Below are 15,996 nucleotides of genomic sequence, written 5' to 3' on the forward strand. Positions count from 1 at the left end.
TCCCTGTGCTGGTCTCGTATTCGCCTAGTTGCGGGTTCGAATCCCGCACTTCTCTCCGATTCCCGGCATTGGGTATTACCGGCCCCAACAGTCCCTAAAGGTGACGGCTTCGGCCGCAACTATTCAGTGCCTCCTGGCGTAGGCTCCTTGCCTTCTGTAACCCAAGTAGAGCGGGTATTGGCCACCAGACTGAACCAAAAAGGTCTGGATCGAGACCCACGACGAAAGAACACTTTTCCCGTGAAGTTCTTCAGAGGCGTTGTCGTAATGCAAACGAAACTACGCTCCAAGTTATTTCGGAATTCGCACCTGTACCCTTGTGCAGTATCTCTGTGCGCGTGCGTGTGTTAATGTAATGTGGGTTTGGTTCGGTCGGTGTCGACCCGGCTCGTGAACATAGACACCACAGGTCGATGCCCAACGCTCCCCCGTCACCGCCACTTGACGAAAGTTCACATAACATGAGTGACCACATCTTCAGGTATGTGGGTGGGGATGGGGAAGACGGTCTTCGCAAGGGGATGCGTGGCAACCCCCTACCACCCCACCCCCAACCAGTGGGAAAATCTGTAGATGGAAAGATGTTTAAAAACGGACTATAATTGAATCAACTTGAAGTTGACGAGCAAGGTATCCCCATACGCTCACGTAGTAGTATAGTGGTTGTGGTGGTTGTGGTAGAGGAACACGCGGCCAAGTCGGACCGGGCGAAGGTTGTTTCTGTTGAGAGGAAGGAATGTCGACCTCGCACATGCTTGACATCGCCCAACAACTATATTTACCCCCGATGCAGTCGCAGCGGCCGATCGGACCCACGTCCTCTTCCCCCCACGTCCTCTTCCCCCCACGTCCTCTTCCCCCCACGTCCTCTTCCCCCCACGTCCTCTTCCCCCCACGTCCTCTTCCCTCCACACCCCACGACCTTCCTACTTTCCCCCATGACCTTCCCCCGCTCATCTAACCACCTTCCCGTTCATCTAACCACCTTTTCCCCTCTAAACACATTTGACCCTCGTCTAAACACGTTTGGCCCTCGTCTAAACACGTTTGGCCCTCGTCTAAACACGTTTGGCCCTCGTCTAAACGCGTTTGGCCCTCGTCTAAACGCGTTTGGCCCTCGTCTAAACACATTTGGCCCTCGTCTAAACACATTTGGCCCTCGTCTAAACACATTTGGCCCTCGTCTAAACACATTTGGCCCTCGTCTAAACACATTTGGCCCTCGTCTAAACACATTTGGCCCTCGTCTAAACACATTTGGCCCTCGTCTAAACATATTTGGCCCTCGTCTAAACATATTTGGCCTTCGTCTAAACACTTTCCCCTCTAACCTCGTTTTCCCCTCGTCAAACCATCTTTTCCCCTTCGTCAAACCATCTTTTCCCCTTCGTCAAACCATCTTTTCCCCTTCGTCAAACCATCTTTTCCCCTTCGTCAAACCATCTTTTCCCCTTCGTCAAACCATCTTTTCCCCTTCGTCAAACCATCTTTTCCCCTTCGTCAAACCATCTTTTCCCCTTCGTCAAACCATCTTTTCCCCTTCGTCAAACCATCTTTTCCCCTTCGTCAAATCATCTTTTCCCCTTCGTCAAACCACATTTTCCCCTTCGTCAAACCACATTTTCCCCTTCGTCAAACCACATTTTCCCCTTCGTCAAACCACATTTTCCCCTTCGTCAAACCACACTTTCACCATCTACAAAACACATCTTCCCCATCGTCATACCACACTTTCCCCTTCGTCAAACCACATTTTCCCCTTCGTCAAACCACATTTTCCCCTTCGTCAAACCACATTTTCCCCTTCGTCAAACCACATTTTCCCCTTCGTCAAACCACATTTTCCCCTTCGTCAAACCACATTTTCCCCTTCGTCAAACCACATTTTCCCCTTCGTCAAACTACATTTTCCCCTTCGTCAAACTACATTTTCCCCTTCGTCAAACTACATTTTCCCCTCGCCTAAGCACTTTTTCCCCTCGCCTAAGCACTTTTTCCCCTCGCCTAAGCACTTTTTCCCCTCGCCTAAGCACTTTTTCCCCTCGCCTAAGCACTTTTTCCCCTCGCCTAAGCACTTTTTCCCTCGTCTAAGCACTTTTTCCCCTCGCCTAAGCACATTCCCTCGCCTACGCACTTTTTCCCCTCGCCTAAGCACTTTTTCCCCTCGCCTAAGCACTTTTCCCCCCGCCTAAGCACTTTTTCCCCTCGCCTAAGCACTTTTTCCCCTCGCCTAAGCACTTTTTCCCCTCGCCTAAGCACTTTTTCCCCTCGCCTAAGCACTTTTTCCCCTCGCCTAAGCACTTTTCCCCCTCGCCTAAGCACTTTTTCCCCTCGCCTAAGCACTTTTCCCCCTCGCCTAAGCACTTTTTCCCCTCGCCTAAGCACTTTTTCCCCTCGCCTAAGCACTTTTTCCCCTCGCCTAAGCACATTTTACCCTGGCCTAAGCAACTTTTCCCCTCGTATAAACAACTTCCACCCTACCTCCCCCAACTTCCACCCACCTTCACCTCTCCCGTCCTTGACCTCTTCACTTGGGATGTAGAGTGAAGCGAAGTGCGATATATCTTGATGTGGTTTTTGGGTGGGTCGTGTCACCTTTCGAGCATAATGACTGCGGTAGGTGTGGCTGCATGATTACCCGTGTGAGTTATGCAACTACACTTGGGGTTAGGCCGGTGGACCTGCTGTGGACCCTCAAAGATGACTCAAGACCAATACGTAGTGGGTAGTGGGAGTCTGACGCAGGGTACTTGGAGGAGGGGATGGAGGTGGGAGAGGGGGAGGTGAGGGAGGTAGGGAGAGGGGGCCGCTGTGTTAGTTGAGAGGTGGTGGTGAGCAACGGGTCGCTAGGCACAGACACGTGTATCCGCACGCGGTGAGGGACACTGGCCACAGAATCATCGGGAACCACTTTCCTAGTTAGGTTTAAGTTACACACACCAGTGACAATTTACCCCTTCCACTCCCCGATCACAAAAGAGAGGAGGAGGAGGAAGAAAAGATTCCCAGCCCTCTTGGTCTTCCCCCTCACAATTTATTTGGCTTTTTGCGACACGTATGGAAACACGGTTGCAGTATTCTTATCCCACGGTTACAGTAACACAAATAAAAGGTAGTCCTTATAGTGGTGAAAGAAAAGTGAAGTGTAAGTTGTTTATTATCATTAATAGTAGAAATGGTAGAAGTCGACCAGTCATTGGCGAGAGTGGGGCCAATGAACTTATGTATGTATATATACTGTATATATAAATATATATATATATATATATATATATATATATATATATATATATATATATAATATATATATATATATATAATATATATATATATATATATATATTCGAGAAATTCGCTATTGGACAGCGACATCAATCTGCCAAAGAGATTATCTGATATATATATATATATATATATATATATATATATATATATATGTATGTATATATACTGTATATATAAATATATATATATATATATTGTAGCATAGTCTTTGTTCTTAATGGCATCAGCAGTTTTATTTGAAATCAAATTGAAGAAAATGTGGGATCCTGGTTAATGGCGACATCATTGTCGTTAAAGTTGCTCCAGTCCCTAAATAGAATCTCCTGGAGTTAATCAGAATAAAATCCCAGAAGTCTTCTGAGGATAGTAAAGGATTGGAGAAAGGATTTGAACATTGTGGGGGAGGAAGTTTGGTAGGATCTTCCCCCAACTCCTCAGTATGATGGGGTTCTTCCCCCAACACCAGCCACCCCTGAGGGGGTTGAGAGAGGACCTCTCCCTGCACCTGTCATCCCCGGCAGAAGTACTGGACAAAGGAGCGTAACGGACTAATTCATCTTCATTCGTTTAGGCCCACAGCCTTGTACGAGGACCACGTTTCTCTATGCGTGTGATTCACCACGGTCACGACGGTCTTGGACCACGTGTTGGACTCGTGACCGACAGCTAATACACCTGGATAAAACCTGAGAGGTCGTATATGGTCCGATCTACGGGTAATGCTGTGACATTACACACACACACACACGCACACACCTACACCTACCTTTCTTTTTTACACATTCTAACTGCACTTACAAATTGTAATATACGGGAAAGGATAGACGTCTGAATTACCTCTCTGCTGCCCATTTTCGAAACCCATCATCCAGATGACTTGTGGCGACTTTGGAAATCCCCAGACCCTCGGACCATTTACCACCAGACTCCCCCACACCCCATTCCCCCACCCAAGCGAATGTTAGGTTAAACAACACTTCAACATTTGCCCGAATTCTTTACCTAGTATGTAATATGGTTTAATTCTTGTGAACAAGAAATATGCCCTTGTCACTTAGTATTTTTATATAAAGTATGTCAATGTTGGGTTAGTTTTAATTTTGGAATAGTGTTAACATTTTTCTGCGCAAAACTGTCGTTGTGCAACGCTTCTTCAGGCGACATGACGTCATCGATACGGGCGTCTGCGTTAATTGTAGGGTTTGGAGTGTTTGTCCCACTTAAATACGTAGTTGTATGTTATCTGTATGTCTAGTTTTTTCAAGGTCTTCCTTATTACGGGATTTACATAAGTTGAAGTAGGTTTCTCGGTTCCAAAATACGCCAGTGCCCTCCGACAGGATTCAAATTTAGATTAACTAGATTCTTGAATTGCTGTGAAAGGAGCTCGAAAGTATTCAACATTTGCTAGGAAATGTGAAGAACAACTTCAAAGATTGGCCATAACGAAGTCTTTTAAAGATAAAAACAAAAGCGAAAAAGTTAAAGAATAAAACTAAGAAAGAAAAATAGGTAATGAAGAAAGAGAAGGAAAAAATAACTGCTGAAATTGTTAGAGGTAAGCAATAACCCAAAGGAGTATTGTTTTAACTGTTAAAGCATTCTTTGTAAAAAAATTCTTCTTCCACATTATTGTAATGTGTTTCGGATATTCTGTGCTGGGTAAGCGGGGGGGGGGGGGAGGGGGCGATTCAATAGTGTTATGGACTGTAGATTACCAGCGTTTCTATACTTGTAGAATGTAGACAATCTTGTGCGTCCATTGTCGTCAAGTCAAATAGCCATTCGTAGTTCACTGTTGGGCCACAGAAACGAATTACGCGTTGGTCAGCTCATTCTATTTTATTAATTTGTTTAATTCTATTAGAGCATATTAGTTTATACTTTTATGTTCATGATTTTATTATTTTACTTAATCTTTTATTGCTTTATTTTTATTATTCAACTTTGTTTTATCATTTTACTATTTTATTTTTATTCAACTTTACTTTATCATTTTACTATTTCATTTTTAATTTGATTATTTTACTACATTATTTATTTCATCTTTCACCGCCTCCACAATATATTTCACTCTAGTCTGCTCTCTCACCCAACTTGCTCTCTTTTGGTCTCTCAGCGTTATTCCCATCATTAATCTCGCCATTCTCCTTTGTGCAGTCTTTGGCCCTATTTCCATTGCCTTCGTAATTTCCAAGTCTCACACCCGTAGATCATTGCTGGCAGAATGCTTTGAGAGGAAGTGGAATTGGGTAGGTAAGTTAGTGCGAACGACTGATGAGCGATGGAGCAAGTGTGTTATTAAGTGGACGCCGCGAGATAGGAAGCGTGGAAGAGGGAGGCCAGACAGGAGATGGAGAGACGAGATTGAGAAGTTTGCAGGGGTGGCGTGGCGCAGGTTGGCGCGGTCGTGTGAATTAGGGAATGCTATGAAGGAGGCCTTTGTTCAGCAGTGGACTCGGGACAGCTGATTCGATTTGATTTTATATTTATTATGAATTCGAAAGGAGAGGCTCGCAATGCAGAAGGGGGCAAGGTGCCACCATCATTTTTTAGGAAAAATTTCCATCTCCATTCTACCCAAGTTGAACCTAGGATACTTGGTTAACCCCTTCACTTCCTTAAGGGCTGATTGGAAGTAGATAAGGCGGCAGTCAGAATGAGTAGACAGAAGTCGTTGGAACGTGGCAGTTATGGCGAAAGCTTGAATAAAATTATGACGATGACGATTATGATCATGATGTAAATGGCGATTATGATGAAAATGGCGATTATGATGAAAATGGCGATTATGATTAAAATGACAATGATACAAGTGATGATGACAACGGTGATAGTGGTGATAACTGATGTGACGACGATGATGATAACGGTGACGATGCGACGACGATGATGGTGATGATGGTAAGGATTATGATGATGATAATGAAGAATATGATGCTGATGATAAAGATAATGATGATGAAAATCGACTATGACTTGTGACGACTGATGAAGATTATGGCGATGACAAAGATTATGATAATGATAAATTATGAAGCTGCTGCTGATAATGATTATTGATTAGAAACAATTCTAGTTATAGTAACAACAATGATAATGACAATGATAATTTTGAACACAGTAATAACAGTAATGAATAATTAACAGCATTAACGATGACAACAATGGTGATAAAGAACTGATAAAATACAAGCCCATCAACACAACACCCCTAGACAGCGATAGGATAATCGGCTCCACACTTAGCGACGACTGGAGATAGGCATAGACACGGAAGCCCATCCGTTGCTGACGCAGCGTTTGTTGAGATCAAGAGATGATGGCGCAACTAAGTAACCGTTCTCCCTGCAGAAGCCGGCAGGAACGCATGGGAGAGAGAGAGAACCGGCTAATATGTAAACATCTTCTGGCTGTTGGGAATGCAGATGCACATTTTTTTTTTATAGTTCGAAGACAACAGTCTGTTGCCTCTCCTACATGCTAATAGTGCCTTGGTCGCTGCATATGGTGTTGTAAACATCTCAAGATTAGTATTGGTGTAAGTGTGAAAGCGAGTATTCAGCCTGAAACTGTTGAACTTTAATTATGACCTGTTGGGATTTTAGGACTTCGGTATCTTGAATGGGTTTGTAGATTATCAAAGTTTCCTGAAGGGGTCAGGAGCTGGAACCTCACCCTTCACCCGAAAGAGAATGAAAAGGCAGGCAAGAGGCTCGTATCACCTAAAAGCTAAAGAACAACAATGATAATGGATGATGATAAGGATTAATTGATATTGAGTGATGATTGATGAATTATAATGATGATTTACCTATATGTCAAAGGCCTCTTTCCCCCTTTTAAGGGGGGTAGCCAGCTTAAGCACTCGTTCACTCCCATTCCCATTGACCACCCATCGTTTCCCTCTTTCTTAGCTCCTAATGGATGAAGGGTCATCCCCGTCTCTTGCCCACTGCCTGAGTCAGAGGCAGTGCAGCAAGGCGCAGCACATCCACAGCAGGGACGCTTCATTTACACATGGCGACCCTCCCTCCTTGTCCCCTCACGTAGAAAGTGAGAGATGGAGAGAAATCCCTTCGGGCTACGTCAAAATATTATTAATACGCAACTATTCTCCTCTCACCCCTAACCCTTGCCTTCTCCTTACCCTGCTCAACAGGCATTACACCTCTTGCTCAAAGCCTCTTTCACTCCATCCTCGGTCAACTCCAGTTCATCCGCCACTGCTTTCTGTATATTTTTTCCTAATATTTCTTCACTCGTTTTTTCCATGTGTTCAAGCCATCCCAATAACCATTCATCAGCCCAATCTCCCAGCTCCCTTTCCAACCCCGCTCTCCTCCCCATTTCTCACACTATCCAGCCTTGTAACTCTACCATACTTGAGATACTTCATCCCAAACACCTTTAAACTTCACCTCTCTGCCTCTTAAATTCCAAGTCTCCGCCCTAGCCGTAGGACCAATCACCCCTTTAAATAATCTTTGTATCCATACCCAGATGCCTGTTTTTCATAACACCTTTCACCCCTTCCCTAAGACATTTACTTGCTTTTCTCACTTTACAGTTTACCTCCACCCCCACCCCGACCCCTCCATTTCCTGCCAGATGAGAGTATCATGAGACCCAAAATTCTTAAAATGATCCACTTCCTCCAGCCTCTCTATCCGAGGCCTTCCAACTTACTACCACCCCCTCCCTTTGTCCTACATCTCATCACCCTACTTTTACTTTCAAATTCACCTGATCACGTACCTTCCCAAACTTCGCCACTAGTTGCCATAGAGGCTTAGACCTTCCTCCGACCCCGCCTCAGCCCCCCACCCCTCCCTTCCTTCGACTATTTCTAACCATCTCCAATCCCCTATCACCATGATGATGGGCAGAGAAATCATGGACAACACCGTGGTGATAATGGTTAATAACGATGATTAATAATTGATTATTTATAATAGTGATGTTGATAATGACTCGTGACGATTGATAATGATTGATAACAATATAACAACAGCAATCATAATAACAATGATAAACAACACAATAGATAAACAGAATATGTAAGGGTCTTGAAAGATTCGGCATGAGAACTCCCGCCGCATCTTTGTTTACTTCTGCGTCGTGTCGCGCAGCGCATGGTGAGGTGCGCAAAGGTCAAGGGTCCTATTAACCCCAAGATAAAATGTTTATCATAGACTCATGCACTGTTTACATCGCCTGTACTCCAAAATGAGATTCCGATAACGTTTTCGAAGATAACCTAAATAGTTCTTGAAGATGTAATGCGTAGGTTGAAAAAAACGAGTACACAAGTACTAAGATCTTAGTGCCCACGCGTCTGAATAGAATCGTATAGATTTTGTCAGATCCAAATATGGTGCGTCGCCGTGTAGAACGGCTTCATCAACTTCAACTACATTTCATCTTTAGCTGAATACAATGCCGGTAGGCAGAAAAAAAATCAGTGTTGTTCATCCTTTTGATGCGATGCACTGCACACTGGGACGAGTCAAAATAACGACTTCGTTCACAGTATTCTCAACCGGGGTGAATGTAACATTACGGCGGATGAGGATGGAGTGGGGGTTCCATACAAATATAGCAAACTGTGGGTTCACGGTAACATTTAAATGGTCCATAGAACAATTTCATATCGAAACGGTTACTACAACTAAGAATTGGAATTTCTACAGTAATCTACGCCATATTAGAATACTAGAAATGTAAATACACGCGAGGCTCCGTTTCTTTAGATGGCAATCATCAACTGTGATGCTACTCTAGTGGAAATCTAGTATTTTTCTTCGCTTATGGTACAATGTAGGGTCGTACTGTCAGTGGAAAAATATTGATTAAAATTCAGTTTTTGATGTGAGTTAAAGCACAATGGGTGCAAAATCAACTTCAACTATTAAGCCAACTATAGCATCTACCTCAAGGTTTCCCGGTTAGGGCAAGTACGTTTTTTGAAGATAAGAATATATGTAAGGGTCGCCCCTTACATAAGGGGGGGGGGGCGACTCTTACTGGGTGTGATACATGTACAGTTTAATTGATACCTTATATTAGAACTAGAATGAAATTTCATTAAACTTAATTTACATAAAGAAAAAAAAAAAAAACTGGGGCGACCCATACACCTGATCAGCCTGCCACACCAAATTTTGAAAATAATGCTGATAATAAAAATAAATAATAACCTTTGAACCAAAAAATTACACTACCACACTTGTAAATGTTCATAGTAATTGACAATGCTTTAAAATGTATAAAAAGAATGGTGAAAATGTGTCGAAATGACACTTGAATAAAAAATATAAAAAATTATCGGGGAACATTGTCCATGCGGTATATTGTCCCATCAATATCTCGACAAATAAATCCTTTTTGTAATGTTTTACTTGTTAAAAAAAATCGTCCAAAATTGGCCTGTTTGTGTCACCCTCGTACACTTTTTCCACGCATTCAAGAAGCTTTTTTTGTTTGGTCCCTGTTCTCACACACCACCACATTAATATGGCTATTCTCACTATTCTGATGTATAACAAATGAATCGCGATATTCACAATCATGGGACACTATATTAGTAACCCGAAAAATGACATCGGGCCTTGGAAAAACAAAATCTTGCCTGGTAACTACAACGAGAGAGAACAGACGTTAAAAAGAGGCTGTATTATGGGGCATCTTGATGATCTTCAAAGCGTGTGATGTCATACGAGCGATATTTTATGTTCGTTTATTAGTGCTAGTTACAAGGTGACACTTGCATTTTAATTGCCAGTGACACTAACGCACCCCTCCATCTCACATTTGATACAAACATTTATTATTTTGAAGTATGTCCCTCACGCATCAGTCATGGATAACCAATTTCTTGCTTCTCAAGTGTGTACTACAATTTCTGACGTTCCCACAGCACAGGAAACCATTGATGCATCACATTTCAATCCCATAGACCTCCTTGATGCACAAGCAGACTTGCTTGCACTTTGCAACAGGATCAGACATACTATTGCCACTCCAGGTGAACCCAATGGAGTTACTAATCTCATTCAGCGTCATATATTCCTCCGTAAGAACTCTAAACCACATTACATTCCCGCATACAGAATGCCACACAGTAAATGCCTGATTGTAGATCACCCTACACAAGAAATGATTGAACCATCAATCAGTGAATGGAATTTCCCCCTCTTTGTTGTCTCTAAACACGATGGCCACTTCCACCCAGTAATAGACTTCAGGGAATTAAGCTCGCAATACCAGATAGACACCCAATCCCTGTGTTACAGGACCTTTTGCACTCCGTAATGTTCACGACCTTGGACATTATGTCGGGATGTTTCCATATTCCCCTTACTACAGAGTAGGCCTCTAACAGCTTTTAGTGCCCCCACAGGTCATTATCACTTAAAATAACTATCCATGGGTCTCGTTTCAGCTACTTTGGTGTTCAAACAACTTATGCACACAGTCCTTGCAGGTCATACAGGTCATTCAGTGTTTACCTCAATGACGTGATCATTGCTTTGAAATCCGTTAGGAAACACTTACGCACTCGTCACACTGTCTTCTCACGACTAGCAAACTGAAGCTTAAGAAGTGCTCCATCCTTCAGAAAGAAATACGCTTCTTAGAGGGTCTTAACTCTCAAGGAATTTTAACCTTGCATGACAAGGTCAAGGCAGTTGTTGATTTTCCATGCCCTACTTCTACTGATCACATACATTCATTCCTTGGTCTACCAGGATTTTACAGACGTTATATTCAAGGTTACGCTGGTGTATAGCTGCACCTTTAACTTCACTAGTTAAGGACTCCCCTTCTTTGGACACCTGACCAAGAGAGAGCCTTAATCGTGGCACCTGTTCATGATTTCCCAAACTACAGGCTTCCTTTCACAATATACACAGATGCGTCCTACACCGGACTTGGCACATTCCTCATGCAACAACACGGCACAAAACTCGGAGCAATTGCCTCTACTGGCACATCCAACAAACACAAAACTACTCAGTCGCAGACATAGAAACTTTAGCTGTTATGTACGCACTCGAACATTTCAGAGATATCCTTGGTTACGACATACACGTCTACACGAACCATCAACCAATCTCGACTCTTCAAAGGAAAGGATCTTTCAGGAAAACTTGCCCGATGGTTCCTAATCATATAAGAGTTCATGCCCACCTTTTATTTTGTTCAGGGTAAAGCGAACCAAGTAGCAGACGCTCTCGGTCGCCATATCATGACACACTCAAAATTCAATATCAGTAACTCTTACACAAGTGCTCATAGCTACAGCACAGAACAAACCACAACTTCATTTGTCTCAATTGAGGTAATTGTTATTGGGAATCTTTTAGTGCTTACCTTCGTTCGGGAAACTTTCCCTCAAAATGTTGTTTACATATTTCGAATCTGGAGCATTTCATGAAGCTTCGAACCGCGCCTATCGTAACTTTGAATAAGATGAGATTTAACTCCCCTCCTCTTTATTTGCTTGTTAAATCTATACAAAAATTTTTGTTTGATAATCGGGGAGGACGAAGAAGGACTTCTTTTTTTGGAAACCTCTAACCAAGGGATCACGTCTTCGGTTCAGAAGGCCTTCAAGATTTTCGAATTTCTAAAGTATCTACATTTGGAAAATCTACGCTCGTTAAAACAAAGGTAACCGGTAAGTTCTTAAATGTATTCCTGAAATGTTAAACCGTAGTTTTCATACCGATAAGTTGTCGAACATTAATCTTTGAATTTGTTAAACCTTAATTTTCATAGGTTTCATCTTCTCAAACTTGATGAAATTAATCTTCTAACTTGTTTGAAATAATCCTCTCAAACATTGGTTGAAATCATCTTCTCAAACAATGTTTGAATTTAACTTAATGAGGTCTTTAGACATTTCCTCGTTTGAGGACCTTGTTTTCCCTTTGATGGAAAATTTAACCAACACAAAAAATATTTTATTTGGAGTAATCCCCTTTTGGGGTTACAGGACTCCTAATCCCATCACCCGTCCCGTTTTGTCACCTGTCACGACTCAAGTGGAAAGACTTGGTGGTAGTATTCTCTTCCCCCACCACAGGGTAGGCGAAAAAAGGAAATGAATATTCAGAGAAATGGTACAGGACAGTAACAAGGAGTTGGGGTACAGCATAACAGAGGGACAGTCGTAGTAAAGTGTCATCATTTCTCTATGAACAGAGTTTTCCTCTATCAAAGACAAAATGGTGTGTGGCTCTGGTCCATAGGGGTGCCCCGTATAGACCCTAAAGCATCAACTGCATGCTACTTTGCCACAATAACATGCAGCCAATACCCCAGACACTGCTTTTGACCCAGGGCAGTGGACAGGATGCAGGGATGACCCATCATCCAGGAGTTGCTGAAAGAAATTTGCTAGTGACAGCAACATTAATCTGATAATTCTTTAGTTTCATGTAGGATTTGAACCCACTGTTTTCGGCCACACCCATAAGATAACCTTCAGAGCCTTTACCCACCCCACCACAGAGACTATAAAAGCCTTGTAACCTGGAATCTATCTGATTCCTGAGGATGGGAAAGATCACTAATCTGTGACCCCAGTTCCTGTTTTACACAAGGCCCAAGCCCACTAGTGACATGGGGTAAGGATCAGAACAAATTCCTTTTGACACTTTCACCATTGTAACCATTTACTCTTATCCTCTGCCTTCTCCCTTCCTTGTTTAACAGTCATTCCCACTCCTGCTCACTTTGCTGATTTTCTTTTTTTTTTACTTTAGCACCTCTCATATGTGGACAATGAAATGCAAAAGTGAAACAGAAAAGCCATATTTTATTAAAAGTTGGCCTGGGCATGAGAGAAAAAATACAAGATGGAAAATTTATAAGCACATTGTTACATGAATTATGTAATTTAAAATTTGAGACAAGGCACAGTGGGAAAACAATGTTGTGACCCATATTTTGGTAATTTGGGCTAAATGTAAACAATCACAGTTTTAGTTGAAATGCACTTTGGTATCAAACAATGTTTTATGCAACAACACAATAGAAAATATACAAAGCTGATTCATTGGTTCGATGTCTCAATGTAAAATAAAAGTGCAAACCATGATTAATACCTTCAGTCTTTATAAATGCTAGCTAAGTCTTGATTATCAATAAGGCTGAGAAGTTATATTTTCAACATTCACCAGCATAATTCATATAATTTGCAAAGAATGTAACAAGTTTTAACACCATTACCTAGAAATACTTTGCATTTTTCCTACAGTGGTGTAACCTGACCAAACATTTTGTTCCTAGATGTGACAAAGCTAAAAGATATAAACTTCTGTCTAGGCAGGCTAACACTTGTGATACACTAAACTGCATATCAATTCATCATATGTTCCTAGTTGAAATCTGGTTCTACAATTTGAAAGACCATATCAGTCACCCAATAAAACAGCCATTGTTGTCAGGAACAGAAATTGAGTCAGACCTATACAATAGAAGATGAAAGTTTAACTACAAAGATTAACATATAAACATGAGATTATGCATATGGTTTTTAAATGGCTTGAATAGATGATGTGATGGTTATGGGATGAATGAGTAATGTGATGTGTTCTTTAGTTAAAAAACCCTGTCCTGAAGCTCAAAACAAACAACTGATGTGGTGAATGTCTGTAATCTGGTTAGCTGAAGTATGAAATTACAAAATCCTTTTCAGATTAGTTTTATTCGAAAGCATGAGGCAAATTCTACCCATCTTAGCGAAAGATGGGAGACTTTGCAAAGCTTGATGGTGCATAACAATACCAGGAAAAGCATCAGTACCTGTTTGTGTACACAAACTTCCAAGTCCCTCATAAATACTGTAGCTACCACATCTTAGCACGCAAGATGTTGCAAAGGCACTTTCAAATTCTAGACTTCACTTTTTTTTTCTTTAACCTTCAATAATTAATAGGTGAAAGCACTTTCATTATGCCTGACTATCACATGCTCAACACCCTGACTAGCCAATCTTGGAATGTTTTATATATTTCTTACATGTCAAATTTAAGAGTTGCAAGAACTAATTCTAATATTCAGTTTAAGTCACTGCATCGTATATTGATACAAAACTACTAGCCCTTTCAGTCATGTATTTCCTACAAGACTTTAAGGTTAGGGACCATGTACTAAGTAGTAAGGCATTCAATTTTGATGAAAATTGTCAGTCAATTCTTGTGCACGAACTGGTACAGTCTGTGGAAACAAGTAGCACAAACATGTCAATCTGTATATTTCAACAATAGGATTCTAGCACTCATTTGGTACGTTAATTAAACTGAAAGAATTAAGGTGGCACTGTTGAAAGAAACAATAATTCCTGGCATTCAGTAAATCATCACTCATGAGTGCAGACATCAAATGACAGATACACCTTCTTTGGCAGATTTGGGGGTGTCCCCCACAAACCCAGTCTGTCCTTTATGCACCAGCGTTCACCAAGCCCATAAGAAATCTTTCAAACTAAAATTCCTTGGCAGCAGAAGTTATATAGCACCTGTGGCATGTATTGCATTGCAGCAACAGAGAGCAAACATGGTTACTCTGCAGTCAAAAACTAGCATATTAAATTATCACTGAAGATAATGTTGAAACACATACTCTACTCTTATATTGTGACAGCGATTATGTTTCAGCATTTTCCGCAGATTTTATTTCTACAAAATAAGATTGGAGAGAGATGCAGAACTTTTCCTAGATCTCCCTGGAGACACTGGGGCTGAAGATTTCCGAGATCTACCAGGTGATGAAGGGGCTGAGGAGCGTGGAGGAGGGGTGACTGATGATCTGCTTATGGTTGTTGGAGTTCGGGACCTCTTTCCCCTATTATGGGTGAAAATTTTAGATATGTTATTTATACAGCATTGTCATCCAAATTGGTACAATGTATTAATACCCTTCTCTTGTCAGGGAGTCGCTGAGTCAACACAGAAACGATAGTCTCCCAGGAATGGAAAAGAGCCAATACTAATCTGTAAAGGAAGAAGACCTCTGCACTTGTGGCCAACTTGGACAATACAGAGAAGCTGGTAGTGCTGGGTTTAAAGCAGTGGTTCTTAACCTTTTCCACTGCCCGTACCCCTTGACATCTTAAAAATAAAATTCCCATACCCCCATCCAATTTAAATACAATGTAAACATATGAAAAGGATAGACACAAACCTTGCTTTGCTTTCTCATGGAAAATATTCAGTAACATTGCACTGGCTATCTTGTCTTGTACCCCAAGGTTCAAGGCTTCGTACCCCTTCGGGGTACAGGTACCCCAGGTTAAGAACCACTGGTTTAAAGGGTCAGAAATTGGAGGAAATGTAGAGCTTTTAGTACTTGATTGTGTGTAAAATGGAATTATGGGAAAGTATCATGAGAAATAAAGTAGGTTTCTGGAGGATGGATACAGATGATTGTTGTATTGGAGAGTGAGATTTGGAATTTGAAGGAAAGAGAAAGGAAGATAGGAAATATTTAAGAATGGTGGTTGTAAAGAGGATGGATGCAAGAAATTGGAGGTGAAAGGAGTTGGTGGATGAAGGGGAAGACCAAGAATGAGATAGAGATAGATGGGAATAGTGCAAATACATTAGGGAATGGAGTTGATGAAAATGTATGAGGAAATGACCCTAAGTGAATGGGTGGGTGGGGTCCCTATGATCAAACCTCTGCTTCAATTTCACTATC

At 41.7% G+C, this 15,996-nt stretch overlaps 1 protein-coding gene and 1 long non-coding RNA gene across 6 annotated transcripts in view; one reads left to right on the forward strand and one right to left on the reverse strand.

Annotated features, from left to right (window-relative positions):
- The first annotated feature begins 11,831 nt into the window (after window positions 1-11,831).
- Window positions 11,832-15,450, forward strand: LOC143024949 (uncharacterized). The gene is made up of 2 exons (XR_012966324.1): window positions 11,832-11,968; window positions 15,229-15,450. It is a non-coding gene; the product is annotated as an uncharacterized LOC143024949 (long non-coding RNA).
- Kank (KN motif and ankyrin repeat domain-containing protein 2 kank) overlaps window positions 13,092-15,996 on the reverse strand; it is a 231,029-nt gene continuing 228,124 nt past the window's right edge. For all 5 annotated transcript variants that reach the window (XM_076184458.1, XM_076184460.1, XM_076184459.1 and 2 more), the window contains one exon: window positions 13,092-15,141. In XM_076184458.1, the coding sequence (XP_076040573.1) occupies window positions 14,976-15,141 (166 nt within the window). In that variant the 3' untranslated portion in view covers window positions 13,092-14,975. The remainder of the gene's footprint in view (window positions 15,142-15,996) is intronic.

Source organism: Oratosquilla oratoria, chromosome 4 (assembly GCF_046742065.1).
Source record: "Oratosquilla oratoria isolate Oo_2021 chromosome 4, ASM4674206v1, whole genome shotgun sequence".
Taxonomy (NCBI): domain Eukaryota; kingdom Metazoa; phylum Arthropoda; class Malacostraca; order Stomatopoda; family Squillidae; genus Oratosquilla; species Oratosquilla oratoria.